Source organism: Chiloscyllium plagiosum, chromosome 9, assembly GCF_004010195.1.
Source record: "Chiloscyllium plagiosum isolate BGI_BamShark_2017 chromosome 9, ASM401019v2, whole genome shotgun sequence".
NCBI classification, from domain to species: Eukaryota; Metazoa; Chordata; class Chondrichthyes; order Orectolobiformes; family Hemiscylliidae; genus Chiloscyllium; species Chiloscyllium plagiosum.
Genome location: NC_057718.1, coordinates 92,453,232 through 92,480,820, shown reverse-complemented (window position 1 = coordinate 92,480,820; position 27,589 = coordinate 92,453,232). Strand labels below are relative to the sequence as shown.

The 27,589-nt window shown below is 39.1% G+C and overlaps 1 protein-coding gene across 3 annotated transcripts in view; it reads right to left on the bottom strand.

Annotated features, from left to right (window-relative positions):
- The window catches only part of kiz (kizuna centrosomal protein), a 185,247-nt gene that overhangs the window by 49,370 nt on the left and 108,288 nt on the right, over nt 1-27,589 (bottom strand). For 2 of the 3 annotated variants that reach the window (XM_043696536.1, XM_043696535.1), the window contains exons 9-12: nt 23,908-24,061; nt 22,086-22,248; nt 12,044-12,121; nt 9,706-9,802 (exon numbers count right to left, since the gene is read on the bottom strand). In XM_043696536.1, the coding sequence (XP_043552471.1) occupies nt 9,706-9,802; nt 12,044-12,121; nt 22,086-22,248; nt 23,908-24,061 (492 nt within the window). Of the gene's footprint in view, nt 1-5,536; nt 5,600-9,705; nt 9,803-12,043; nt 12,122-22,085; nt 22,249-23,907; nt 24,062-27,589 lie in introns of those variants that run through there. The other variant, XM_043696537.1, reaches the window with a different exon arrangement.

Below are 27,589 nucleotides of genomic sequence, written 5' to 3'. Positions count from 1 at the left end.
ATCCAAAGGGTTTTTACAAATATATTAAGGACAAAAAGGTAACTAGGGAGAGAATATGGCACCTCAAAGATCAGCAAGGCGGCCTTTGTGTGGAGCCACAGAAAATGGGGGAGATACTAAATGTGTATTTTGCATCAGTATTTACTGTGGAAAAGGATATGGAAGATGTAGACTGTAGGGAAATAGATAGTGACAGCTTGCAAAATGTCCAGTTTACAGAGGAGGAAGTGCTGGATGTCTTGAAACAGTTAAACATGGATAAATCCCCAGGACCTGATCAGGTGTACCCGAGAACTCCGTGGGAAGCTAGAGAAGTGATTGTTGGGCCTCTTGCTGAGATATTTGTATAATCGATAGTCACAGGTCAGGTGCCGGAAGACTGGAGGTTGGCAAACGCGGCGCCACTGTTTAAGAAGGGCAGTAAAGACAAGCTAGGGAACTATAGACCGGTGAGCCTGAGCTCAGTGGTGGGCAAGTTGTTGGAGGGAATCCTGAGGGACAGGATGTACATGTATTTGGAAAAGCAAGGACTGATTAGGGATCGTTAACATGGCATTGTGCGTGGGAAATCATGTCTCACAAACTTGATTGAGTTTTTTGAAGAAGTAACAAAGAAGATTGATGAGGGCAGAACAGTAGATGTGATCTATATGGACTTCAGTAAGGCATTCGACAAGGTTCCCCATCGGAGACTGATTAGCAAGGTTAGATCTAATGGAATACAGGGAGGACTAGCTATTTGGATACAGAATTGGCTCAAAGGTAGAAGACTGAGGGTGGTGGTGGAGGGTTGTTTTCTCAGGCTAGAGGCCTGTGACCAGTGGAGTGCCACAAGGATCGGTGCTGGGTCCTCTACTTTTTGTTATTTACATAAATGATTTGGATGCGAGCATAAGAGGTACAGTTAGTAAGTTTGCAGATGACACCAAAATCGGAGGTGTAGCGGAAAGCGAAGAGGGTTACCTCAGATTACAACAGGATCTGGCCAGATGGGCCAATAGGCTGAGAAGTGGCAGATGGAGTTTAATTCAGATAAACGCAAGGTGCTGCATTTTGGGAAAGCAAATCTTAGCAGGACTTATACACTTAATGGTAAGGTCCTAGGGAGTGTTGCTGAACAAAGAGACCTTGGAGTGCAGGTTCATAGCTCCTTGAAAGTGGAGTCACAGGTAGATAGGATAGTGAAGTTTACAAGGATGTTGCCAGGGTTGGAGGATTTGAGCTATAGGGAGAGGCTGAACAGGCTGGAGCTGTTTTCCTTGGAGCCTTGGAGGCTGAGGGGTGACCTTATAGGAGCTTACAAAATTATGAGGGGCATGGTTAGGATAAATAGACAAAGTCTTTTCCCTGGGTCAGGGAGTCCAGAACTAGAGGGCATAGATTTGGGGTGAGAGGGAAAAGATATAAAAAAGACCTAAGGGGCAACCTTTTCATGCAGAGGGTGGTATGTGTATGGAATGATCTGCTAGAGGATGTGGTGGAGGCTGGTACAATTGCAACATTTAAGAGGCATTTGGATGGGTATATGAATAGGAAGGGTTTGGAGGGATATGGGCCGGGTGCTGTCAGGTAGGACTAGATTGGGTTGGGATATCTGGTCAGCTTGGACAGGTTGGACCGAACGGTCTGTTTCCATGCTGTACATCTCTATGACTCTATGACAACAATCTGTGAATAAAACACTATCATTTAAGAGTGATCCAAAGGCAAGGTCAATGTGAACGAAGCAATCAAAGCTTCTAGGCAGGTCTTCAACAGTCAAGATCTTCAAAACAATAAAATTCAGCTGTTACAATCCTCCCTAGATTTAACTTTCCAAATTATCTGTCAAACCCATAATTGTCGCATGACCCAGTAACCCTACTGGGAGCAGCTGTATACACTCACTTGTGATTTACCAGGAAGTCAATGGAATCTGGATATGAAATACTCTAGTTGCACAATACCTGATTTCACTATAAACCTTTGCTGAAAATGTGAAAGTTGGCAGCTGCCTTTTACCTCAACAATCTAATCAGCTAGACGCTTTAGAAATAGAAATGGTATTTTCATGAATAAGACTGGTAGTCAGACATGTATGCTTTAATTGTTAACAGAACACAAGAGAGAGAATGAATTCTTTCAGAGACCTTGGACAACCATTACTGACTTACAAGGAGATACAAGGTTTAATGATGCAGTATTTTTAAAGTTTACAAGTAAATCAAGTATACTAAGTAGAAAGTTATAAGAAGAAGTGGGTTTGAACTAATAATTCAAAAGGAATGAAGCCACATATAGAGTACGCTTACAAAGGTAAAGTAAACTTGATTTAACACATTACATTATGTATTCTATTAATTTGTGTTTTTCAGAAAACCCACAAATTAGGGGGAGCAGATTTAAGACTGAATTGAGAAGGAACTTCTTCACCCAGAGGGTTGTGAATCTATGGAATTCCCTGCCCAGTGAGGTAGTTGACACTACTTCAGTAAATGTTTTTAAAGTTAAGATCGATTCTTTTTAACAATAAAGGAATTTAGGATTACAGTGAGAGGGCGGGTAAGTGGAGCTGAGGCCACAAAAAGATCAGCCATGATCTTATTGAATGGCGGAGCAGACTCGAAGGGCCAGATGGCCTACTCCTGCTCCTAGTTTAGATTATGATTAGATTAGATTAGATTACAATGTGGAAACAGGCCCTTCGGCCCAACAAGTCCACACCGACCCGCCGAAGCGAAACCCACCCATACCCCTATATTTACCCCTTACCTAACACTACGGGCAATTTAGTATGGCCAATTCACCTGACCCTGCGCATCTTTGGACTGTGGGAGGAAACCGGAGCACCCGGAGGAAACCCACGCAGACCCGAGGAGAACGTGCAAACTCCACACAGTCAGTCGCCTGAGGCGGGAATTGAACCCGGGTCTCTGGCGCTGTGAGGCAGCAGTGCTAACCACTGTGCCACCGTGCCGCCTTTTAGTTCTTATGTTCCAAAAGACATTACAAATCCAAAGCATAACTATGTTCAATGATTAACATGATACAGTTAGTCTGCTGAGCCCTCTAATCTGCTGCATGGATATTAGGTTGACAATCTGCTGCTTGTAGCAGAAAGGTTTGGTTGCTCGTGTATTCCCATTGAATGGCTATTCCCAACATCCAATGAACTTCCTGCTCTGCATAAAATAAAGTTGGTTACTCCACTGTCAGACCAGACAACTGATTTCAGTTATGGTACCATCAGTGCCCGAAGACTGCCTACTTCATGGCTGCAAAATGTTGTTAGAATGAACAAGATCAATTTAGATAAGGTGACTGGAATATTGTGATTTATCAGATTCTTTTCATGCTGAAAGCAATAGCATATATACAGCATGTAGTATTTCCTAAAATGAAAGTTTTAGTGGAATTACTTCTGGAATTCTCTTGTGGATTTCAGAATTAATCACTTTATGACTTGCAAAGTGATTTTGTCTACTTTTCATTACTAAAATGTTTTCAGTTTTATACAGCAGTATAAAACGTTTTTAGGCTATTTAAGTGACATTATTTAGGAATAGTGTTGAATAAAGGATCACTGGCTACTGTTCTGAAGTTGAAGGTGTGTACTATACTTCTAAGAAAGTGTGAATGTTGTTTTGCACTGAGAGCTTACAAGCACCTGCCATATGACTAGCTGGCAGTCTGAGTGTACTGGAAAATTGAAAATATATAACATTTGGTAGTGAAATAGACACCTGAGTTGGTTGCTATTTTGACAATAATTTGAATTTAACCAGTTTAAATTATTCCCCAGGATATTAAAACTCAATTGAGTTTGAATATATTGTTTTTGCCGACATCGAACCAATGATCCGATTCTGGGGGTATGAAAAAGGCAGGCAGTTTGAAAGTCAGACAGAGTAACTGCCATTGAGTGAATAACTGCCATCGAAATACTCCCTATCAAAGGTACCTTTTCATATGAAACATCTTCACAGTAAAAAGAGAGAAGATGATGAAGGGAGATCTTCATCCACAAGAAGACAGGCACCAACGACAACAGCTTTGGTTTTGAAATTAAGTTAATGTAATTTTACTACGTGTTTAATTGGAACAGTGTATTGTTTTAGAGTCGGAGGAAGATAATAAGCAGTTCAGAGAAAGGGGGTTGCTTCGAGCTGTGAATAGTTGTTGTTTATTATTCACTTTTAGACTTAAAGAATTAATTGATATTATTTTCTTTAAATATTGGAATTTGGGAGTTCTCTGTCACTCATATATATTAACAGATTACGAGGCAAGATGAGCTTTTCCCAGTTTTTGCTTTAATTAACAGAGGGGTCCACTGCAGTGTTGTAACTCTATGAAGTGCATAACAGATAACTGAAGTAACTCCACAGTGGCCAGTATCCCATCACCAAGACACCCTTTATTTACATGTTCAGAGCACATGACATGGACCCAGCTAGCTCAGAGGTAGCTCCGAGATTTAACAGAACCCTGGCACCCCTGTTTTTATCTGGCAGCCAGGGCTCCCTGATTGGTTCAGGTTAACAGCCCCAATCAAGGAACTGATATTCTATGAGGTCCACCTGACTGACCTCGTTCTAATCACTACATCCTTCCTCCTCTAAGTCCTGGTATATAGGCCTCTTCTTTTGCCTGTAGCTTCTGGTCCAGTTAGAGAATTAGAGAAGGCTTGGGCTCCTAATAACTGAAAAAGGTGGCGGTCCACAAGCTGTCAGGAGAATTACTCATTGCTTTTCATCTGCGCCAATGTCAATTACATGGAAAAAAATTGCATTCTTTCCATATATTGGGCCCAGTTTTCAGTGGCAGGATCGAAATGAGTCAAATGGTGGCATGATATCAAAAATGCTTATCCCACCTCAAAGACAACTGCGGCGAGCGGTCCTCTTCAGGGGCGCATTTTTCTTACATCGCCACTGAAGTAACTCGACAAATACTAGCATCCCATCACCAAGTCTATCTTTATTTACATATGCACAGGACATGACACAGACCAAGCTTGCTCAAAATCAGCTCCTAGAGTGAACAGAACCCCTGACACTCCTATTTCTATCTGTCAGCCAGAACTTCCTGATCGGACCATGTTATCAGCCCCAGTCAGGGTATTCATATTCTATCAGCTCCATCAGGCTGACCTCATTCATGTAACTACAGTGACAAGGCAAATTTACTCATGCCATGTTTCCAGCAATGGACCCACACTGAAAAGCAGTGTGGGTGATTGCCAGAAAGTTCTAATGGAGACACAATGCTATATCCTCAGTTATCTGACTCATACACCACATGAACACGGTTCCACTCTGGGAGCACTTAATTTAGCTTTACGTACATTGTCAGGCATTTTAGAAGTATTCACTTCAGACTATAGTTGGTATAGAGCCTGTTCAGAATCTTATAAATGGCTCACCTGTACAGAAAGAGATAATGAATATGCAACGTGACATTGGACTTGGTAACAATATTGTAGCAGTCACAAGTTTGAAATACAATTCTAAAATCATAATTGGAAATAAATTAAACAGGTTTACCATAAAATTATACCCTTGAATCCAGTTGAAGCCTTGTTCAGATTTCCCTTTTTTGATTGTAGATGAGATTTGATCTTAATAACACAAGATTAAATATCTGATATAGTACAGGAATAACATTAAATTTCTGCAGTGCCTTGTTTCCCCACTAGATGTCACAGGTACATTTGTTAGTGTTGCAGAGAGTAAAATGGAAATTAACAGCAGTGAAAAATGATTGTCATCGCGTATTGGTTGAAGAAAATTGAATGAAGCTTAACTGAAGACAAACTTTAATCTACTGAATTGTGCCTCATTTTAAAAGTTACACAAGACAACATATCTGTCAAAATATCACATTCTTGTATACGTTATCATATCACTCAACCATTCCCTATTTACAATTGCTTAATTGGGAGCGGACATTTTGTACAAGAATCATTTGCAGTGACACTGTGAAAGGGTCAATAGATTCAGTGTTATGAAGTCGAAGGCGTGTACTGTACTTTTAAGAGAGAGTGAAAGTGGTTTTGAACTGAGATCTTGCAGGCACCTGTCATGTGAAAATTGAAAATATGTAATATTTGGCTGCGAAACAAGTATCTGAGTTTTGGTCACCGTGCTTTCACAACAATTTGAATTTCACTAATTTAAATTATGCTCCAAGATAGTAAAACCCAATCAAATTTGAATTTTACTGTTTTGCCAACATCGAACCAATGAGACGATCCAATATGTCAGGTACAAAGAAGCTGGCATTTTGAGAGTTAGCTAGACTGAGGACCAACTGCCATCACCAGAGTAACCGAGCAAAACACTCTCTATCAAAGATACCGCTTTTATAAGAAACATCTTTAAAATAAAAGACCGAAGACAACCCAGATAGATTTCCAGCCAGAGAAAGGACAGTGGAGACGACCGCCACTGACTGGTTTTGAAAATTAAGTTAATATAATTTTAATATGGGTGGTTAGTGGAACAGCGTATTGTTATAGAGTTGGAGGCAGATAACAAGCAGCCAGGAGAAAGAAAGCGTAGAGTTGTAAGTAGTTCTTATTTAATGTTCAATTTTAGAGTTAAAGAATAAATTGATATTTTTTCTTTAAATACTGTAATCTGGGAGTTCTCTGTTACTCATACTTGAGCAGATTATGAGGCAAGGTGAGCTTTTCTGGATGTTTGGTTTAATTAGCAGAGGGGTTCACCCAGTGTTGTAACAATAGCATGAATGCAAAGTACTGCCTATCATTGGATTTAATATGTATCCTTTCACTGCAAGTACAATGCAGTTTATGCCCATTTAAATATTGGTAAATGCAAGGATATCATCTTTCACAACTTCCACTGAGGAGACTAAGTAGACTTTGCTTATTCTTTCAAAGAGAATGGCAGTCTAATGCGAGGTGCTTGCAATGTGTCACCAACTTTTGGGATTTTTCAGTGATGAGTCAGGCAAATAAACAAGATACCAGATCATATAAGAACATAAACATCAAGTGGAAAACCATGTTTGTCACAAGCTAGGGTGTATAATCTCACGGGTTTAAGGTAACTCTTTCTTTTGATTATCCATGAAAAACCTTGCTTGTGCCATTACTGACAATCTATTTACTCACTTCTACTGTTGTAAAACTCTTTTCCTGAGAGACAAACTTGTATAATTCTTTCTAAATGTTTCTACGGAAGCATACACTGGCAGTACTTCCGTCCCTAAATAAAATGCCATTCCCATTCAAAGTATCCAGAAGTTCAAATTCGAGTGTTGTTTTTGTACCATCTATCCGAATGAAAATAATTAATAATAACAATGGTGAAAAGATGGCACAGAATTTATTCTTAACTACCAGAGATAGATATTGACAGAGAATAAGAATAGTAAAGATTTGATTTAACTTTTTAACTTTGGAATGTGGTGTAAGCCAACATCAACTATTAATTTTTTTTTCAGTTAAAAGTAAAGGTGGTCAATGTAACAGGGAGTTATGCTATTCTTTTGTAAATAATGAATTTAAACATAAGACATAGCTTAATCGCCCATCAAGTCTGCTCTGCCAATCAATGAGTTCATGACTGATCTAATAATCCTCAACACATTTACCTGCCTTTTCCCTGATACCCTCGGTTCCCTTACTGATTAAAAATCCCTATATCGCAGTTCTGGTTATGCTTTCACAGCCCTCTACAATAAAGTATTACACAGATTCACCACACTCAGCAAGAAAAAAATTCATCCTCATCTTTATTTTCTCTCTTTTGCTGGGATTATGCCCTCTGATCCGAGACGCTCCCACAAGGGGAAACAATTTCTCTGCATTAACTCTGTCAAATACTCAAGAATCTTAGGTGTTTTAATAAGGTCTCCTGTCATTCTTCTAAACTTCAACAAGCGCAAATTCAATCTATTCAATTTCTCCTCAAGAAAATTCTTCCATACCCAACTCTGTGAACCTTCTCTGGACTGCCTCCAATGCCACTATATCTTTCCTTAGATCAAGGGACCAAAACTGCTCAGAATATTCTTATTGTGATCTGACTAGTGCGTTGTAGAGTTTTAGCAAGAGGTCTCTGTTTCTATATTCCGGTTCCCTTGAAATATAGAAATTTACAAAGATGTTGCCAGGCCATTTGCCAGCACTTGGCTCATATCCCTCTATACCCTTCCTATTCATATACCCATCTGATACCTTTTAAGTGCTGTAATTGTAACAACCTCCACACTTCCTCTGGCAGCTCATTCCATTCACGAATCACCCTTTGCGTGAAATAGTTGCCCCTCAGGTCCCTTTTTAATCTTTCCCCTTTCACCCTAAATCTCCTGCCCCCCACCCAGGGAACATATTTATCCTATTCATGCCCCTCATGATTTTGTAAACATCTATAAGGTCACCCCTCACCCTCTGATGCTCCAAGGAAATAGCTCCAGTCTATTCAGCCTCTCTGACTCTATGACTGAATGGTCTGAGTTATAGGGAGCAGTTGGACAAGCTAGGACTTTTTTCTTTTGAGCGTAGGAGATTGGGGGAATCTTATGGAATTATGTAAGATCATGAGAGGCATGTATAGGGTAAATGCACTCAATCTTTTTCCCAGGAATGGGAAATCAAAGACTAGAAGGCATCAGTTTAAGGTTAGAGAAAAAAAGAATAAAAGAGAACCTGAGGGGCAACTTTTTTACACAGAGGGTGGTACATTTATCTAATTAGCTGCCAAAGGAAGTGGTGGAGGCAGGTACATTAACAATATTTAAAAGGCATTTGGACAAATACAATTATAAGAAAGGTTTAGAAGGATATGGGCCAAGTACAGGGAAATGGGTTTAGTGTTGATGGACATTTTGGTAGGCATGCACCAGTTTGGGCTAAAGGGCCTGTCTCCGTGCCGTGGGACTCTATGACTCTACGATTCTAGCTTTATGTTATTCCTGCATGAGCACCCCAACTCTGTGGTGCAGTCTTTTTCCATTTTAATGATATTCAGCTCTTCTATTTTAACTTCCTAAGTGCATAATGTCACATTTTCTCATGTTACATTCCAACTGCGAAGCTTCATCCCACAATCAGTGGAGTAAGAGACTTGAAAAGGAAGATTAATTTCAACTGTCACCATTGTACAAAATCAGTCTATTCTTTGTTTGTTAGAATTTTAAGTATGATTTTTTATTAATTACGATTGCTACAATCTATCAAGGGTCATATGTATAAATTGCAAAGATTACTCTTCAAAAAGATTTTATGGGCTGTGATATTGTGAGTTAAATACACAGATTAAATGGTGGACATCTCATTAAACTGACCAATTACAATGTAAATCAACAATAGCTTACAAATACCACATATATAGAGGTATAAACAATAACAATTAATTTAATTCAAAAACATTGCTTCCATGAAAATGCACCTTTAAAAGGTGTTTGGAACAAGGTTTGTAATTCACATTTGTTGAATGTTGTGATTACTAGTTTTGATTTCTACAAGTGGGAGATGTTGCGAATAATTAAATAAATTATCATTTCCAAAGAATGAATCCCAGGATTTATACTTCAGTTGACAATACAGGCACTACATCTCAGAATGTTTGTCAAACTATATAACACGCTTTTCAGTTCCTAACATTCATATAAAAAGTGACCAATGATGAAGCTTTCCTAATTAAAAGTATTCATAATTATGATAATTTTTACATTTAATTACAATCACCTTACCTTAACTGTGGACTTTCTTCACTTGAACCAGTTTCAAAATTATCTTGAACTTCATTATCATTTTTTGCCTTCCTGCTGCAATTCTCCTTGCTCGTACCTCGAACAACACAAAGAACAAGGCCAAACAGTTACACAATACATTAAGTTCTCTACTTGATGTTATGGGGCTGCATTCCTAAAAATCATGACTTATGTGAAGCAGTTTTATGTAGTTTCCACAGGAAAGAATGTTGGAACTGTCATTAGTTCCGTATTACATCACTGATCAGGAAAAAAAAAGAAATATTCAACATTATACCCTCTAACGGAACCTTTTTTTAGATTATTTAATTTCCGAGTGTTTAGATGAGACTAGATTCCCTACAGTGTGGAAACAGGCCCTTTGGCCCAACCAGTCCACACCAACCCTCTGAAGAGTAACCCACCCAGACCCATTTCACTCTGACTAATGCACCTAACACTATGGGCAATTTAGCATGGCCAATTCACCTAACCTGCACATTTTTGGACTGTGGGAGGAAACCGGAGCACCCGGAGAAAACCCACGCTGACATGGAAAGAATGTGCGAACTCGAGGCTGGAATTGAACCTGGGACCCTGGTGCTGTGAGGCAGCAGTGCTAACCACTGAGTCACCATGCAGCCTGAATATATTTTTTTGTTCAAGAACCAGATTCAATCTGAAGCTGGAGCTCCAATGCTGTGGAATTGCAAATAATTCAGAAATACTGAGCCTTTTACAATCCATTTTTTAAAATGCTGCTTCCTTCTCCTGAATCCTTATTGACAGTGGGGGCTTGCAATAAGGGCAATGAGATTTCTGCACCATCAGAACTCTCACTTCTTTGATATCAGAGCTCTGGCTTCAGATTCAATCTGGATCTTGAATGGAAACAAAATAGAAGAGTCACATGGATGAGTTCAGGAGGAAGATGGGGTCACAACATGGAAGTCAGAAGTGGAGATGGGTGAGGATACAGGCCATGACCTGGGGGTCAGGGAGCCGGGAAGGCACCAATCTGGTGATACAGAAAATGAAGTTCAATAAATCTCATGAGGCTCAGCCAGAATATAATTTCCATGAATTTACCAACGTTAAAAGTGAAATAATGTTTAATCAAACTATTTTGAATGAGACTTTACCGTGTAACATAGTAGTGGAATATTCACTTGAAAATCGTTAAAAGGATCATTTATCATGTGTCTACACAACTCATAATATTGGTGAAGTAATTGTTAATTCCCATCATTCACTTTTCATCTTGGGTTGTTCTAGTGCAAGATGTTCATTGCTAGTGTTTGTGTTGTAATCATATCCTTTAGGTTCTTATGTTTATATACACAATGGAAAATTAAAATATAGGAGCAGTTCTGCTAATTCGCACTAGTCCTTCTCTCCAGACTGCAAAATCTGTTCTTTGTTATCATAAAAGGTATAAACAAGTGGGCAGGATGTAAAAGTCAAGTTTGTTTTTCCATGGAATCATGAACTAATTCCTGTAATTGTTTCCTAAGGCTGATCTTTTATAAAAACATTCTTACCAGCTGCATGAAGTTCAGAATGTAATCATTTGTTTCACCACAAAACTTATGACAATCGCAGTTTTTTTTTGCATTTCAAAGAAAAAAAATAGTTCTCGACCTGTCACAGTTTAATAATATTAATGAAACTCTCAAAGATAACTACAACATACTCTAGTTAAGTGTGTAGCTGATTCCCACTATTTGTATACACTTATCAGAAGTATACACTTAAGAGGAGTAGCAATAAAGTATGTCATAGTAAAACAAAGCAGCTTGCCTGGAAAACCCTTTTAGATTCATAGCAGTTTTGGACAGTTTAAAGAGCTGAGAGTATTTATTCTGGCAAGATTTGAGTACATAGTAAGTACTCTCATCACACCAAGTGGCAAAACAGAACTTGAATGAAAATCAACAGCATTTTTATAACATTTAATAAGTCAAAACAAAATTGTGTTGTACAATAAGTAAATCACTTGGGGTGTGAAAGGCAAATGTTTTTGTACACAAGTAAAATGGGTTTCCCCTCAGATACAGGCTAAACACTGTTTTATTCCATACACTACTGTCCCATGAATATAGGCGCTCCTTTACATATAATTCAAATGGATTATTTTTAAAAAAGCAATATAATTGGAGCAATTTATGTAACAGTATCATTATCTGCAGACTTCAATTTGGTCTTATACACAGAATCAAAACAAAAATCAACTACTTTCCATGCCACAATATTTTTCATAAACAAGGGCTACGTGGTTGATTGGACAATTTTGTAAACAATTAGTATATTGATTTATGAAAAAAACACTGGCAATTACCTGCTGAATGTAAATCAGAAACATCCTTCTCATTCTTCTGCATTGCCGATAGCTTTAACAGCTGATAAGCTCTTGTTTCTGTTAGTTACAAAAATAATAAACATCATCTGAGCTTTAATATACTAAAACAGAAACAGACAAATTGGTATGAAGATAAGCCAAAATACGTACCAATCCAATTTTTTGTCTCAATGATCAGCTGTATTTATTGTTGCAGAAAAAAAATGCTTCCATATAAGGGGCATTTTTCATTACCTTGAGTCTCGCTCCTCACACCAGAGCCCAAGACAAATCACGAAAAATGTCCCACACACATTTTTGTTGATTTAAGTCATTAACCTGGCCTAACATACCCCAGGTAGATTTCACACCTGCAAAAAGGTGCCAATTCACTTACTACTGCAGGCTTCAGGGTATTGTTGCAACAGTGATGACCATGAGTTATTCTAGTTGTAGTCCAAAAAGAAAGCAGACCTCTAACCTTAATAGTTTTTCATTAGGCCTGGAAAAGGGGAATGTTTACTAATTCTGGCTTTCACAATGTCATGGCGCCAATTCTTCTGGCTGACCAGATGACTTAAAATTCAGTTCTTCTAGCCAGTGGCGAGTGAGGAAAGTAAGGCATGGGGTTTGATCACTTCATCTCAGCTTGGTTGCAGAGAATTGCAGTAGTTCCACCCATTTCAAACTCAAGCATTCTCTCCCATCAGTGAGAAAACCATGAAAATACCAGAAAGACAAAAAAAAGCAAGAGACCTGGCATGACAGTTTCCGGCATCTTTTGTCTCTTATTTGTATTCAAGAATTTAACTTGCTGCAGGAACCAAAAAGGTCACGTTGGAGAATATAGAAATGTAGGTCATGTGACTTTTTGGTCAGCTTTCAGGTGACAAGTATTTATTTTCTAACACAGTGTTGATAGTGAGCAAACTTTGGATTTAAATCAGGAAAATAATTTTGGATGGAACAAACAAAAGATTTAAAATAAGCAAATGCTTACATATTCTACAGGAGGCTCTTTTGCCTCACCAGCTATTTTCCCAACTCCTCATATTCAATGAAGCTTTATCAGTCAGCAGTTTATAAGACCTGGGTGAAGATGTGCCGTTAGTCAATGCTGCACATTGACATGGTGAGATGACAAAACAGGGAAACCAGTCACAATGTTATGAGCAGCGGGCCAGTGGTTGACCTTTCCAATTACTTGATGGTATTTTTCCTCATCTTTAAGCTTTACAGTTACAAATGAGATGAAGAAATTAAACTTTTATAAACTGACACATTCTGACTGTTTTGACCAAATATTATTTGGAAATATAATATGTTTGGTTAGATTAGATTAGATTCCCTACAGTGTGGAAACAGGCCCTTCAGCCCAACAAGTCGACACAGACCCTCCGAAGAGTCACCAATCCAGATCCATTCCCCTACTCCCTACTAATGCACCTATCACTATGGGCAATTTAGCATGGCCAATTCACCTGACCTGCACATCTTTGGGTTGTGGGAGGAAACCGGAGTACCCGGAGGAAACCCACACAGACACTGGGAGAATGTGCAAACTCCACACAGACAGTCACCCGAGGCTGGAATTGAACCCGGGTCCCTGGCGCTGTGAGGCAGCAGTGCTAGCCACTGAGCCACTGCCTATAATTCTACAGTTTTTACAGAACAAAACACCAACATGTTAAAAACGTAAGTGTTAAGCATAGGTGTAGAACATAGTTACAAAATAAAGGGAAATTCAATTAAAACTAAGACACAAAGAAATTTCTTCTCCAGAAGTGCAGCAAATGCCTGGAATTCTCAATCAGAGGGATCAATGATTATATTTAAAAAAAAGATTTTTGAAATATCGGCAAGTTAACTGCTGAGCTGGCACAAAAGATGAGAGCTGATTAGCAAGTTTGAGGCGCCAAGCTGGCGAATCCTGCTCTATTTCATTTGCTTTGGTAAAAATTCATATTAAAAAAAAGCCACTTCCACAACCAATAGCAGACCTTGTCAATTCAGCCCATAATTAACTTTGTAGTGGACTTCAATAGCCCAGAATGAAATATCATCCTTCTGACTGAAGATTCTATCGGGGAAATACCCTATTCTGCTGGGCAAACAGCTGAAAATTGGAATGAACTAAGAGGAAAACTTCAGAAATGTCACTCTACAATGTCATCTTGTGGTCAGAGTCTGGACCTGCATTCTCACTGGCAACCGTTTACATACAAGATTTGAACTATAAACACTAACAAAGGTTGTTTTAATGTCAAATGTTGACATGAAAGTAGAGTAGTTTAACTTTATTTTTCGTTTCTACCACATGCAGCTGGTAAAATAAAAATGAGACAGCATTCCTCCAGGATCAAGGTACTATATGAACACACAGACTACATGAGAACGCAGTCAGACACAGGGCAGCATAAAGTGCATAGAAAAATGCAAAACATGCAAGACAGCACAGTCATTCCTGACAAGACAATCAGCACAGTGGTGGACAAATAACAATGTAACAATGACCATTAATAAAACATTACTTCAGCAGCAATTCAAAAAGTTGTCTGAAAACTGCAAATGGAATACAGCATGATCATACAGTGTTAAGGAGCCTGATGGCTTGAGGGAACAAACCATTGCACAGTCTGGCCGTGAGACGGCGAATATCCGGTATCTTCTGCCAGATGGCAGGAGGGAGAAGAATTTGAATGAAGGATGTGTGGGGTCGTCCACAATGCTGTTAGCCTTTGGGTTGCAGCATGTGGTGTAAATGTCTGTACTGGAGGGAAGAGAGACCCCGATGATCTTCTCAGCTGTCCTCACTATCCATTGTAGGGTCTTATGATCCGAGACAGTACAATTCCCAAGTAAGGCAGTGATGCAGCAGCTCAGAGTAGTCTCAATGAATCCTTTGTGTAACAAGTGTGAATGATGACAATGAAGATTGAACAGTTAAAGCATTCTAGAGGATTCAAGATTTAGTCATGATGAACGGTAGGACTCTGGGAAGCACCAAGGATCAGGCAAACCATGGTGTGTAAATCCATCAGTCCTTTAAGGTAGCAGGACAGATAGTTTATGGATGTGTAACAAATGCTGGCCTAACCAGCAACATCCACATTCCATGAATGAATTAAGCAAGGAGATAAGGTGATGAGGAATTATGTGGGATACCCATTTTTATCAGCAGAGAGTTTAAGTGCAGGGAGGCAATGCTGGAACCACAGGAACATTACAGGAGGAGTGTGATTGTGCTGAAGAGGGTGCAAAGGGCATTTAACAGGATGTTATCTGGGCTGGATAATGTTGTTACCAAGTGAGATTGGATAGACTGAAGTTGTTTTCCTCAGAGCAAAGGAGATTGAGAAGGGACATGATTGTTATATACAGACAGGATAGATCAAGAGGAACATTTCCCCTTGGTGGTGCAATCAATAACAAGGGGGCATAGAATTAAGGTAAGGGTCAAGAAGTTTAGAGAGGACGTGAGGAGAAATATTTGCATCCAGGAGGTGGTGGAAATCTTCAACACACTGCCTGAAAGGGTGATAGAGACAAAAACCCTCCGAACATTTACATAGCATTTAGATGCACACTTGTGATACGAAAGCATATAAGGCTTTGGGCCAGGTGCTGGAAAATGGAATTAGGATAGTTAAGTGGTTGTTTTTGACCAGCATGGACTCTATAGGCAAAATGGCCTTTTTCTATGCTGTAGACCTCGATGACTCTATAATACAAAGCATTTAATTGGAAAAGAAATCACAAGCATATTTTCTCTTTTAACCAACAATTCCTTGATATTGAGAGATGGGAATACACAAGCACTTGATCCTTAAACGCAAATTAGTTGATTACTGAAATAATTCATGAATAATTTTCTAATTTATGTTTCTAATTTTCTTTTTCTATCACTGATCAAGTAGCTGTGAATTTCCAACTTTCAACTCTTTTTTTTCTTTTCACCTAGTTCTAAAGCAAAACTGTTTCAAATTTACAATCAGAAGAGGAGATTCTAATACCAAGCAGCTGCAGTGCACAATTAGCACGATACTTAAAAGAGCTATTAGCAGTCATCTTCTATGTTACAGATGTGTGTTGTAAAAATTTCACAGATAATAAATAAACAAAAATATTGCTGTTAGAAGGTTTGTTCATTGCACATCCTTCTGCTCTCCAAACTTAATGAGAGCAAATTAAGGAGTTTTCACAAACCATATAGTCTATATAATTAATATCACAAATTAAAACAAGGATTCATCATAATGCACAAAAAATGCCACACCATTACATCTGGCATCAATTGAATGAACTAAATTGTATAATGACCTCAAAATGAGATTAAATATAAAACAGCCAAAATATAACTTGGACAAGGACCCTTTACTTAGATGTTTGATATATGCTCAAACATTTAAAACTAATTGTACTGGCTCTGCTTGAAGCATGAAAACAAATTAGAAAATCAGAAGCATTATATGAAGCATTTTTCTGCATTAGTAGAATGTTAATTACATCTAAAATCTTGTGAAGACATAACATTATGATGCCTTTCTTTTAAAACTGATTGGAACTAACAGTGAGGACCAGATTCATTTGCACGGTTCCACTGTCTTTCAGATACTGACAGGTCCACACTGTTATATCCATCCAATTATCCTTATTAAGTTAACATGTTTTCTCATATTTTTCATGAGTGAAATATTGTTTTTACAAGAAATTAACAAATATAAATGTAATTAAAGTGTGATCCAAACTTCATTGTACGTTGAAGGACAAGAGGATAACTGTTCATTCTAGCTGTTATGATTATTACAGCTCATCAGTAGTGGTCAAAGTATGATAAAAAAATTGAGCAAATCAAGGTGAAATCTGTATTTCTGAAGATCTTTGGATCATAATCATATTTATTTACTTTTTCTTGTAGTTTAATAGTTCATCAGAATGCACTTTCAAGCAGTGTGGCTGAATTATTTTGCTAGAAAAAAAAACAAAATTCCTCAAATAATATGCCTCCCAAAAGTCCTGTACAAGACAGGCATGAATTTAGTAGATTAATAATATTAGATTTTCCTGTAAATCTGAACAATCTGCTGCAGTGTTGACTTGTAGTGAAGTGAACCAGGAACAGAGTGAGGATATCTAATTGGGGAATTTTGGAATGAGCTGAAAATGTGATTACACAGCACATGTATATAAAATCAAACTAAAATTTAACTGTAAAAGTTCCAAGTCCATTGATTGCACTGAATAGATACAATATGGTTAAATTGGGGCAGTAAATGGCAGATAAGAACACTATTACAGCTTCAAAAAAAACACTCAATACGTTGTCCCTTTTTAAGAGGGACAGGGACAGAAATATTTAGTAGAATCCTGCTGTCACAGTTCATATCCCATTCCCACAACCACACTCCTGCTACTCTTGATCTGTCAACTTGCTCCACAGAATACAATGCTTAGGGGTAGACAGCAAGATAACTCCAAATGGCATGAGGATCCATACAATTATTTTTGAACCTTTCCTGACTCTATATAGTTTGAGTGCATCAATATTAGATGTTTTGAAGGTGCATCAGTGTCACTTACAAATTTTCAACCTCTTTCACATTACTTAACCCTGCTGTTACCTTTTAAACTATATTTCTTAATGATCACTGTTGCTCAGCTTCTAAACTTGGGATCATGACGACATAATAGACTTTTCTCCAACTCCACTTTAAAAATATTGAATAAACGTGTGATAATGAATAATCCTATTATTTTATCTCAAGTTTGTCAAAACTGTTCACATACATTTCATTTCAAGATAGAACAACTGACAATAATCCCCAGACAATAGTCTCCTCTTCTCAAATTGTACAGACTCTGTATAATATGAATATAAAGTTCAAATCTGGTTTCTATCATTTTGCAGAAAAATATTAGCCAAGAAACTTAAAGAGTAACTACTAAAATGGTGTCTCTTTCCTTCTATTTAGTTGTGCTTGTTCATTGCTGACACCATACAGGGGTACATTATATGCGTATTAAATGGATTAGACTCCCTACAGTGTGGAAACAGGCCCTTCGGCCCAACAAGTCAACACCGATCCTCCAAAGAATAACCCACCCAGAGCCATTTCCCTCTGACTAATCCATTTAACACTATGGGCAATTTAGCATGGCCAATTCACCTCACCTGCACATTGTTGGACTGTGGGAGGAAACAGGAGCACCCGGAGAAAACCCACGCAGACGCAGGGAGAATGTGCAAACTCCACACACATCGTTCACCCAAGGCTGGAATCGAACCTGGGTCTCTGGCGCTGTGAGTCAGCAGTGCTAACCACTGAGCCACCATGCCACCCATATATTTCGTACAGCATAGATATTTAGACTGCAGCTTGAATTTTAGGTGAGCAGAATAAGAATGTCAATAGTTCAACTTCTCTCTACCCCAAGGAGGCTGAAATTATGTATAGCACCACATGCCAGTTAATATAGACCATGACAAGCTATTCCACTATATACTGAATAATAAAAGCTGAGAATATGATCTCACTTGACAAGGAATAAATTCAAAGCTAATTTGCAGAAAATATATTTTAGCAAGAAAGTGATGAATCTATGGAACAGTTTTCCTATGGAGCTACATCAAGGCATTAACAATTGTTCATTCTAAGATAAATCAGTTGAATTTATTTTTTAAAATAAGTTCAGCTTATGTATGTCAGAGGTAAAACAACAACTCTTGTTACTGACATTAACGAATGCTGCTCAGATGTCTAGCAACCTTTGCGGCAACTTTCCCAAAGTTAAATTTAAGCACTAAATCAATGGGATCACAAGGCAATTCCTGGATTTACACATTTAATATGTTCAGACATAAGTTGTTGTTGGCTTCCCAGGGCAACCTGAGATAGGTTTGACATCACTACAACTGCAAAATCAGGGCCATCATTTTGGAATAGAGTATATGATTAATTTGAAACACGAGAAAGTGAGGACTGCAGATGCTCGAAATCAGAGTCAAAAGGTGTGGTGCTGGAAAGGTACTACAGGTCAGGCAGCATCCGAGAATTGACGTTTCGGGCATAAGCCCTTCATCAGGAATGGGTGTGGGGGGGGGGAAGCTAAGAGATAAATAGGAGGGTGGGATTGAATAGTTCATCAACTTCACGAACACCTTCCACCCTGATCTCAAGTTCACCGGGACCATCTCGGACACATCCCTCCCCTCCCTGGACTTCTCTGTCTCCATCTCCGGTGACCGACTCAACATGGACGTCTACTTCAAACCCACCGATGCCCATTGCTACCTGGACTACTTCTCCTCCCACCCCGCCGCTTGTAAAATGTTATCCCTTAGTCCCAATTCTCACACCTCCACTGTATCTGCTCCCAGGAGGAGCAATTCCACTTCAGGACATCACAGATAGCTTCCTATTTCAAGGGCTGCAATTTCCCCTCCCACGTGATCAACAATGCCCTCCAGCACATCTGATCCACCTCCTGCACCTCTGCCCTTGAACCACACCTCTCTAAATGCAACAGGGATAGAACCCCCCGGTCCTCATTTTCCAACCCACTAATCTCCAGATACAGCACATTATCCTCCACCATTTCCGCCACCAACAATCAAACCCAACCACCAGAGATATATCATCCTCACCCTAACAGCATTCCGCAGAGACCATTTCCTCCGCAAGTCCAATGTTAAGTCCATGCCCCTCCTCCCCCTTGGTACCTTCTCTTGCCGCCGCAAGAGGTATAAATCCTGCGCCTACACCTCTCCCCTCACCTCCGCTCAAGGCCCCAGAGGTTTCTTCCACAACCAGCAGAGATTTTCCTGCACATCCAAACACCTCATCAACTGTGTACATTGCTCTTGATGTGGTCTGCTCTATATTGGGGAGACAGGACGCCAACCCGTGGAACATTTCAGGGAACATCTCTGGGATACATGCACCAAACAGCTTCACTGCCATGTGCCGACCACTTCAACTTCCCTTCCCACTCTGCCAAGAGCATGCAAAGTCCTGGGCTGCCTTCACTGCCAATCCAAGCCACTTGACACCTGGAGGAAAAATGCCTCATCTTCCGCCTTGGGACCCTCCAACCACACAGCATCAACGTCGACTTCACCAGTTTCCTCATCTCCCCTTGCCCACCTCATCCAAACCAAACCCTCCAACTCGGCACCGCCCTCTTGAACTGTCCTACCTGTCCATTTTCCTTCCCACCTACCTGCTCCACCCTCCCCTCCAATCTATCACCAAACACCCCCCCACCTGTATCTACCTGTTGCCTTCCCAGCTACTTCACCCCACCCTCCTATTTATCTCTCAGCCCCCTTTCTCCCACAACATTCCTGATAAAGGGCTTCTCATTCGTGTGGTCGAAAATACCTTTCTGACTTGATAACAGGATCTGATTAGAGAAGAAAATCACTCAAGAGTTTACTAGCAAGTATCAGCATGAGACAGTTAGTTTCAAAAGCTGAACAATCTTCTCCATCCAGGGTAATCTGAGGTAGACTGGGTGATAAATAGTCGACATTGTCCTTTCATGAATCTTCTTGATATACAAGGGCTGATGATTTGGTCAGATAGTCATTATCACACAGAATAATTTTGATAAATCTTATCACAGCATCAAGCTTTGTAAATGCCTGAGGATCTAAATACAAGGTTGTCAATAAGATCTCCCTCGTGTCCTAGACCTGATGAGTATATGATGAAAATCTTCAATTTCTTGTCTCCTTTAAGCAACGTTTAAGTTCTTAAGCTATTTAAATACGAACAAAATCATTTCATAATTACTTTGATTAGTATGCCTGTCGTGTCAAATTTTCCTAGACTGTTCTCATATGCACTAATGAACTAATATCTCTGCATTTTTAAACAAGTTAGTGCAAGAGATATGAGTAACCTTGATGGTTCTAAGTTCAGTCTGTGTGTTTCTTTGTGAGTCCAGTCATCCAAAGGCCTGATCTTAAAATGTACTGAATTTGTGCTCAAAATCAACAATGGCAGCTTGAGAATTTAAATTTCATTTTAAAAAGCTTGAGAGCCGGCACCAGTAAACTGTGCCAGATTTTTGTAAAATCCAAACTGCTTCATTGATCTCATATGGAGCATGAGGCAGTCTTCCCTGGCCCAGTCGAACAGATGCGTGACCAATGCAACTGACCCTTAATTTCCCCACGATCTGACCGCACAAGTGACTAAGTGTATCAATTGATTACAAGAACAGAAATAAAAATGAACAAATGATTCATTTGAAGCCTCGGCATAGAATCAGAATGTGCTGAAGGCACACATAGCTCAGTTGTTCCTGCTATGTTTTTCTTACTATCACCAGGTCAATGATGCTCAGATTGGACTCATCAAGAGCCATTTGGTTCACTAGAACTTTGGTCTAAATATGAACACAAGAAGTGAAGAGTGATTAACCTCGATATTAAGACAACATTTAACCATATCTAGTTTTTTAAAAAACCCTCATTAAACAGTGAAAACTCTTCTATGGTTAGAGAAACCCCTCCACAATAGTTGAGATTGTTGGAGGCCAATTATCTCAGTCCAGGTTTCATTACAGAGTTAAATTCCTAGGTGGGCCTCACAACTGCTATCGGCTGGATAGTATGTTTAGAACATGTGCCAACCTTAAGACAGCTCTCTTTGAGGATCAAAATTGCAAAAGGTCTCATAATAGAAACTGATAATAAAAATGCCTTCCCCCATGACTATGGGATTGTTTAAAGTGGACAGCAATTATGACCCAAAAGGACAAACACAGATACTTTGGCTATTGAACAGAAGTAGCCATACCAAGGTCCCAACTTACATGTGATCCTCTCAGCACTCTGTCAAAGGTACATATGGGGTATCCCAGAAACAGCATGTCTACTACCTTGCAGTGTATAAAGAAGAATGGGAACAGGGAATACCACCATTGCTTTAGTAGCACAGAAGTTACCTGAGACACTTATAATATTATTCTTCTAAACATTGCATTTTTTTAAACACTGTACTCACTCAATTGATAGCTTCTACACCGAACCTACCTTGCTGTTTGGTAATACTTAGGTCAAAGCTCAGCACAGGAACTCCTGGTTTAATTTCTAAGTCATCATTGAAACTGGATGGTAAGCTGCAAGATGAGTCATCGCTTGGAAAAGACTGTTTTTCAATATCTTTTGGAAGGATCTTCTTCAATAATGCGGTTGCCTGATTAGCAATTAAAATTGATAAGAGAAAAAGAAAGTGCTACATAGTCTCAGAACAATTAGGAAAATGTAACTATTTTGACATCAATTAATAACCATTATCCTAAAAGCTCCATGTAACTACTATCAATTGTTGAAAAACCCATGTGCTGACTTTGAAGCAATTGCCCACAAAGATCTTTGGCATGGGTTTCAACATTCCCAATGTTAGTTTGAATGATGCAAAAATCAAGAGGATGTCGAGTACAGGTTGTTCTGCTATAACATACATTGCATTAACACGTATTCACTGCAACACGATTGATGAATTGAGGACACTATTTAAAACATGTGTTGGCTGTAACACGATTACATCGCCAACACTTTAAGCGCTGTTTCTAAAGCACGATTTTTCTATAATGCGGGGTTGCACAAGAACACAACCATCATGTCATAGAAGATTCAGCTGTTTTGTAAAGCAGGGTAAATAGTCAATCACATCAAAGAATTTTTACAAAAACCACAAAATAAAATGCTCAATTCCCTTCACTTCTCAAATTTTACAGAGAATGAAATGAAGCTTGAGGCATACACATCAAAAACTAATATATCATAAATTAACTTTGAAAAATAACTATATTGTGATAACGATTTGTAATACATTATCATTCAGAATTTTGTATCTTAAGTAGAGAGGCATTTTTACATGGAAAATGGGAAAGGAGAAGACTATTCTCTACTTTAAGTCTATTTCTCCATTCAATATGAACGTGGTTGACAATCCAACTTTGTACCCAATTCCCACTTTCCTATCCACCTCTTTCTTGGAAACATTCAATACCTTGGTCTCAACCACTTTTTGTGGCAGAGAATTCTACAGGCTCACCACCTTCTGGGTGAAGGTATTTCTCCTCACCTCAATCCTGCATGGCTTATCCATATCCTTAGACAGTGATGATTAACAATGTAATTAGTGTAAAATGGGCTATTCTTGACAGTTCAGTGATTTCTAAAGATTGTTTTCTGCAGGAACACCTACCATCTAGAAAAGAGTGGGATGGCAAACTGTGCTGTACGTACCCTAAAGAGTTCTAGTTATGAATTGGGATCAATCTGAAAACACTGGGTGATAAACAAGACTGAATTCAGTTCATGCACCTGCATTCATAATGTAGTCAATAGGATTGCTTAGCAGGCTAACGACAAAAGCATATAAATATTTGTAATCTAAATTATTTTATTAGTTTATTAATTGGTAAGTTAAGGAACATATCCCTTTAATTTTGTTTTAAAGCAGAACAGTAATGAGTTCAGGTGCATACAGTCCTTCTGTTACTCTAGAGTTGTAACTGATAGTTTTATTTTTTCTAGTTGCCTAGCAGGGCTGGACATTACCTATTTTGCCAACTTACAGAATATCAAAAATGCATATAACCAAGACCTGCTTAAATGCCACCAAACTGCAAGAAAATCATCCAGTCATTTCAGCGAATTGCTAAAGCAATGTGCCGTTCTAATGGGACTGCTGTCAGCAATAAATTCCAATTATTCATTTAGGTTGGTACGAAATATCCATGCAAAAAGTGTAACAACAACTTGTATTCACAGAATTTAAGACATTGGCATACACACAATTTTTTCACATAGTATGTTTTTGAGTGAATCACAATGCTACCTGTACCTTTTGGGAGTTGTTACTGCTTTCTGCAATCAATAAAGGTCCAAATATTTCTGCAGCCTCATCTGTGGTCAGCACCTGATGTTCCAACATAGAAAGAATGTGCAAGTACCAGCGGTCCCACAATGTGGCAGAGTCAGCAGGCAAATCTAACAATCTGCAGTAACAGAAAAGTTGAAGCACTTAAATTCTAAACAGCTAAGAAACAAATTAGTGTAATGTAAGGGATGGGGAAGGAATGCTTGTGGGAATTTGGCTGGGGAGGGAAGAAACAGGTTTCGAGATTAGATTGCTGGATACAGCAAAGATAACAGATGTTTATGGACACTAATATGCGAGGATAGACAGCTATTGGCAGGCTTGGAAGGAGACAAATGTAAAGTAAGATTAAATTCACAAACCATAATGATAAGTTATCAGGCGGTTGTGGTAAAAATTCAGAGGATGAAAATGGATACAAAAAGGGAAGAAAAAATCCACAAGGGAAAAGTAGTGAACAGAAAAGACAGTGCTCAAGTTATACATACCAGAGACAATTGGGAGATAGCTTGATTACATGGGAGGGGAAAAACAGCAAATGAACTGAACTGGCTAAACATCCCAAATGCAGGTGAATACTCAGTATTTCATTCTGAGTCAGCATAACAGAACAACTTGCTACAGATAGAGATAAGAATATGTGATAATAGCAAAGAAATTGTTTTAATGGGTAACTACTTTCAAATACAAGTTGGGGAAATGGAAGTAGTATAAAATCAGAGGCAAAACATTTAGCATATGACACCCTTCAGGAAATTAGAAGCAGTACTCATTTTGATCTGGCATTTGCGAACAGCTCAGGCATTGTATAGGAAAGGAAGGCATAGTGCCGCAGACGCATAATGAATATAAACCCAACAGAATCCAAAGCCAAAAATAACTGAACTATATTGAATCATTTGTGCTCTTACTTTCCTTACTTTCCAATCAACAGGGATTGGCTTAGGACTCTGAAAGCAATGAAGGCACAACCAAAGCAATTGGGAAACTTCTGCAAAACAATACATCCTTTCAGCTGCCTGCAACAAGCAAGGTATTGACTTTATCCAACCAGTCCATGCTTAACAAAAGGCACAATAGTGTCCAACATTGGATGAAATTCTGTGAGTGGACAGCCATTTGCTAAATAATCCAGAGTGTGCAAAGAATTACTATTCAGGAGCAACACAAGTGGTGTTTGCCACCGACAGAATGTTTCTACGAAGCCAACAAGATGTTCTGCCCATCATACATATGAGGAATGTGGTGATTGAATTTCAGTGTGGCTGTAAGTTCCAAAGACAAGCATTTGAGTCCGTGGTTAAGAAAGTAAATGTAATGTTGTCATTTATCTCAAGAGGGTTGGAATGAAAAAACAGTGATGTGCTACAGACTTTATAAAGCTCTGGTTAGACCCCCATTTGGAAGACTGTGTCCAGTTTTGGGCCCCACACCTCAGGAAGGACATACTGGCACTGGAGTGTGTCCAGCAGAGGTTCACACGATGATCCCTGGAATGGTATGTCTAACATACGATGAACGGCTGAGGATCCTGGGATTGTATTCATTAGAGTTTAGAAGATTGAGGGGAGATCTAATAGAAACTTAGAAGATAATTTATGGCTTAGAAAGGGTGAACGCTGGGAAAGTCTTTCCAAAAGGCAGGGATACTAGGACCCGTGGGCACAGCCTTAGAATTAGAGAGTTTCAATTTAGAATGGAAATGAGGAGACATTTCTTCAGCCAGAGAGCGGTGGGCCTCTGGAATTCGATGCCACGAAGCGCAGTGGAGGCTGGGATGTTAAATGTCTTCAAGGCAGAGATTGATAAATTTTTTATATCACAAAGAATTAAGGGATATGGGGAGAGGGCAGGTAAGTGGCATTAGCCATGATTGAGTGTTGGAGTGGACTCGATGGGCCGAATGGCCTTATTTCCACTCCTATTTCCTATGGTCTTATTGTATCAAAGAAGCATTTCTTATCAGTTGTTTACAACTAGCAAGGCACTGAACATTGTAAACTGGCTTGTGTTTGCAAATTTCACAACATATTGCGCAACATTAGATTCCATTATTTGCTAAACAGAGAAGTTTCTTTACGCAGAGCATGGAATGCCTGTGGAATTGTCTGCCCCAGAAAGCAGTTGAAGATAAACATTGACTGCTTTCAAGAAGAAGTTAGATACACTGCTTATAGCTAAAGGGATCAAAGAAAATGGGGAGAAAGCAGAGATTGAGCTCTGAACTGAATAATTAACCCTTGATTACAATGAACAGCAGAACAGAATCAAGGTTCGAATGGCCATTCCTGCTCCCATTTTCTACATTCCTAAAATCTCGAGCATGCTAAGGATTGCACTGATAACCAATTTATGTTTGCCATGCATGCTCAAAGTATGGTCCACTAACATGCACGGACAGTTACATTTAGGTATCAACATACAGGGTCCTGCCAATTACAGACAGAAAAAAATATGTACACACACTGCGCTTATTTCAACTCAGCAAAACAGTCCACAGGCATTCTTTGATTCATTCCTCAGACTAATGCCTTGATCAATCAATTAAATGAAACTTGACCTTCTCTTGGGAAATAAGGCAAGGCAAGTGATTGAGGTGTCACTGAGGGAGCACTCTGGGGCCAGTGATCATAATTCTATTAGTTTTAAAATAGTTATGGAAATAGGTAGCCTGATCTAATAATTGAAGTTCTAAATTGGTGGAAGGCCAATTTTGATGGTATTAAGCAAGAACTTTCAAAAGTTGATTGAGGGTGGATATTCGCAAGTAAAGGGACTTATATATTTAAAGGTAGATTCTGGGGAGTACTGCCGAACAAAGAGATCTTGAGGTATAGGTTCGTAGTTCCTTGAAAGTGGAATTGCTGGTAAACAAGTTAGTAAAGATGGCATTTGGTATGATTTCCTTTATTGGTCAGAGCATTGAGTATTGGAGTTGGGAGGTCACGTTGTGGTTGTATAGAACATTAGTGAGTTTTGAGAAGATTTGTAGCTCAGATTGAGGCTCTGGATGTAAGTTTGCTCGCTGAGCAGGAAGGTTCATTTTCACATGTTTCATCACCATACTAGGTACCTTCATCAGTGAGCCTCCAGTGAAGCAGTGGTGTTAGTGACTCGCTTTCTATTTATGTGTTTAGGTTTCCTTGGGTTGGTGGTGTCATTTCCTATGGTGATGTCATTTCCTGTTCTGTTTCTCAGAGGGTGGTAAATGGGGTCCAAGTCGATGTGTTTGTTGATAGAATTCCAGTTGGAATGCCATGCTTCTCGGAATTCTCATCTGTGTCTCTGTTTGACTTGAACCAGGATAGATGTGTTGTCCCAGTCGAAGTGGTGTCTGTATGTAAGGATACGAGTGAGAGTGGGTCATGTCTTTTTGTGGCTAGTTGATGTTCATGAATCCTGGTGGCTAATTTTCTGCTTATTTGTCCAATGCAGTGTTTGTTAAAGTTCTTGCAAGGTACTTTGTAAATGACATTAGTTTTACTTGTTGTCTGTATGGGGTCTTTCAAATTTATTAGCTGCTGTTTTAGTGTGTTGGCGAATTTGTGGGCTACCAAGATGCTAAGAGGTCCGAGTATTCTGACAGTCATTTCCAAGATGTCTTTGATGTAGGGGAGAGTGGCTAGAGTTTCTGGACACGTTTTGT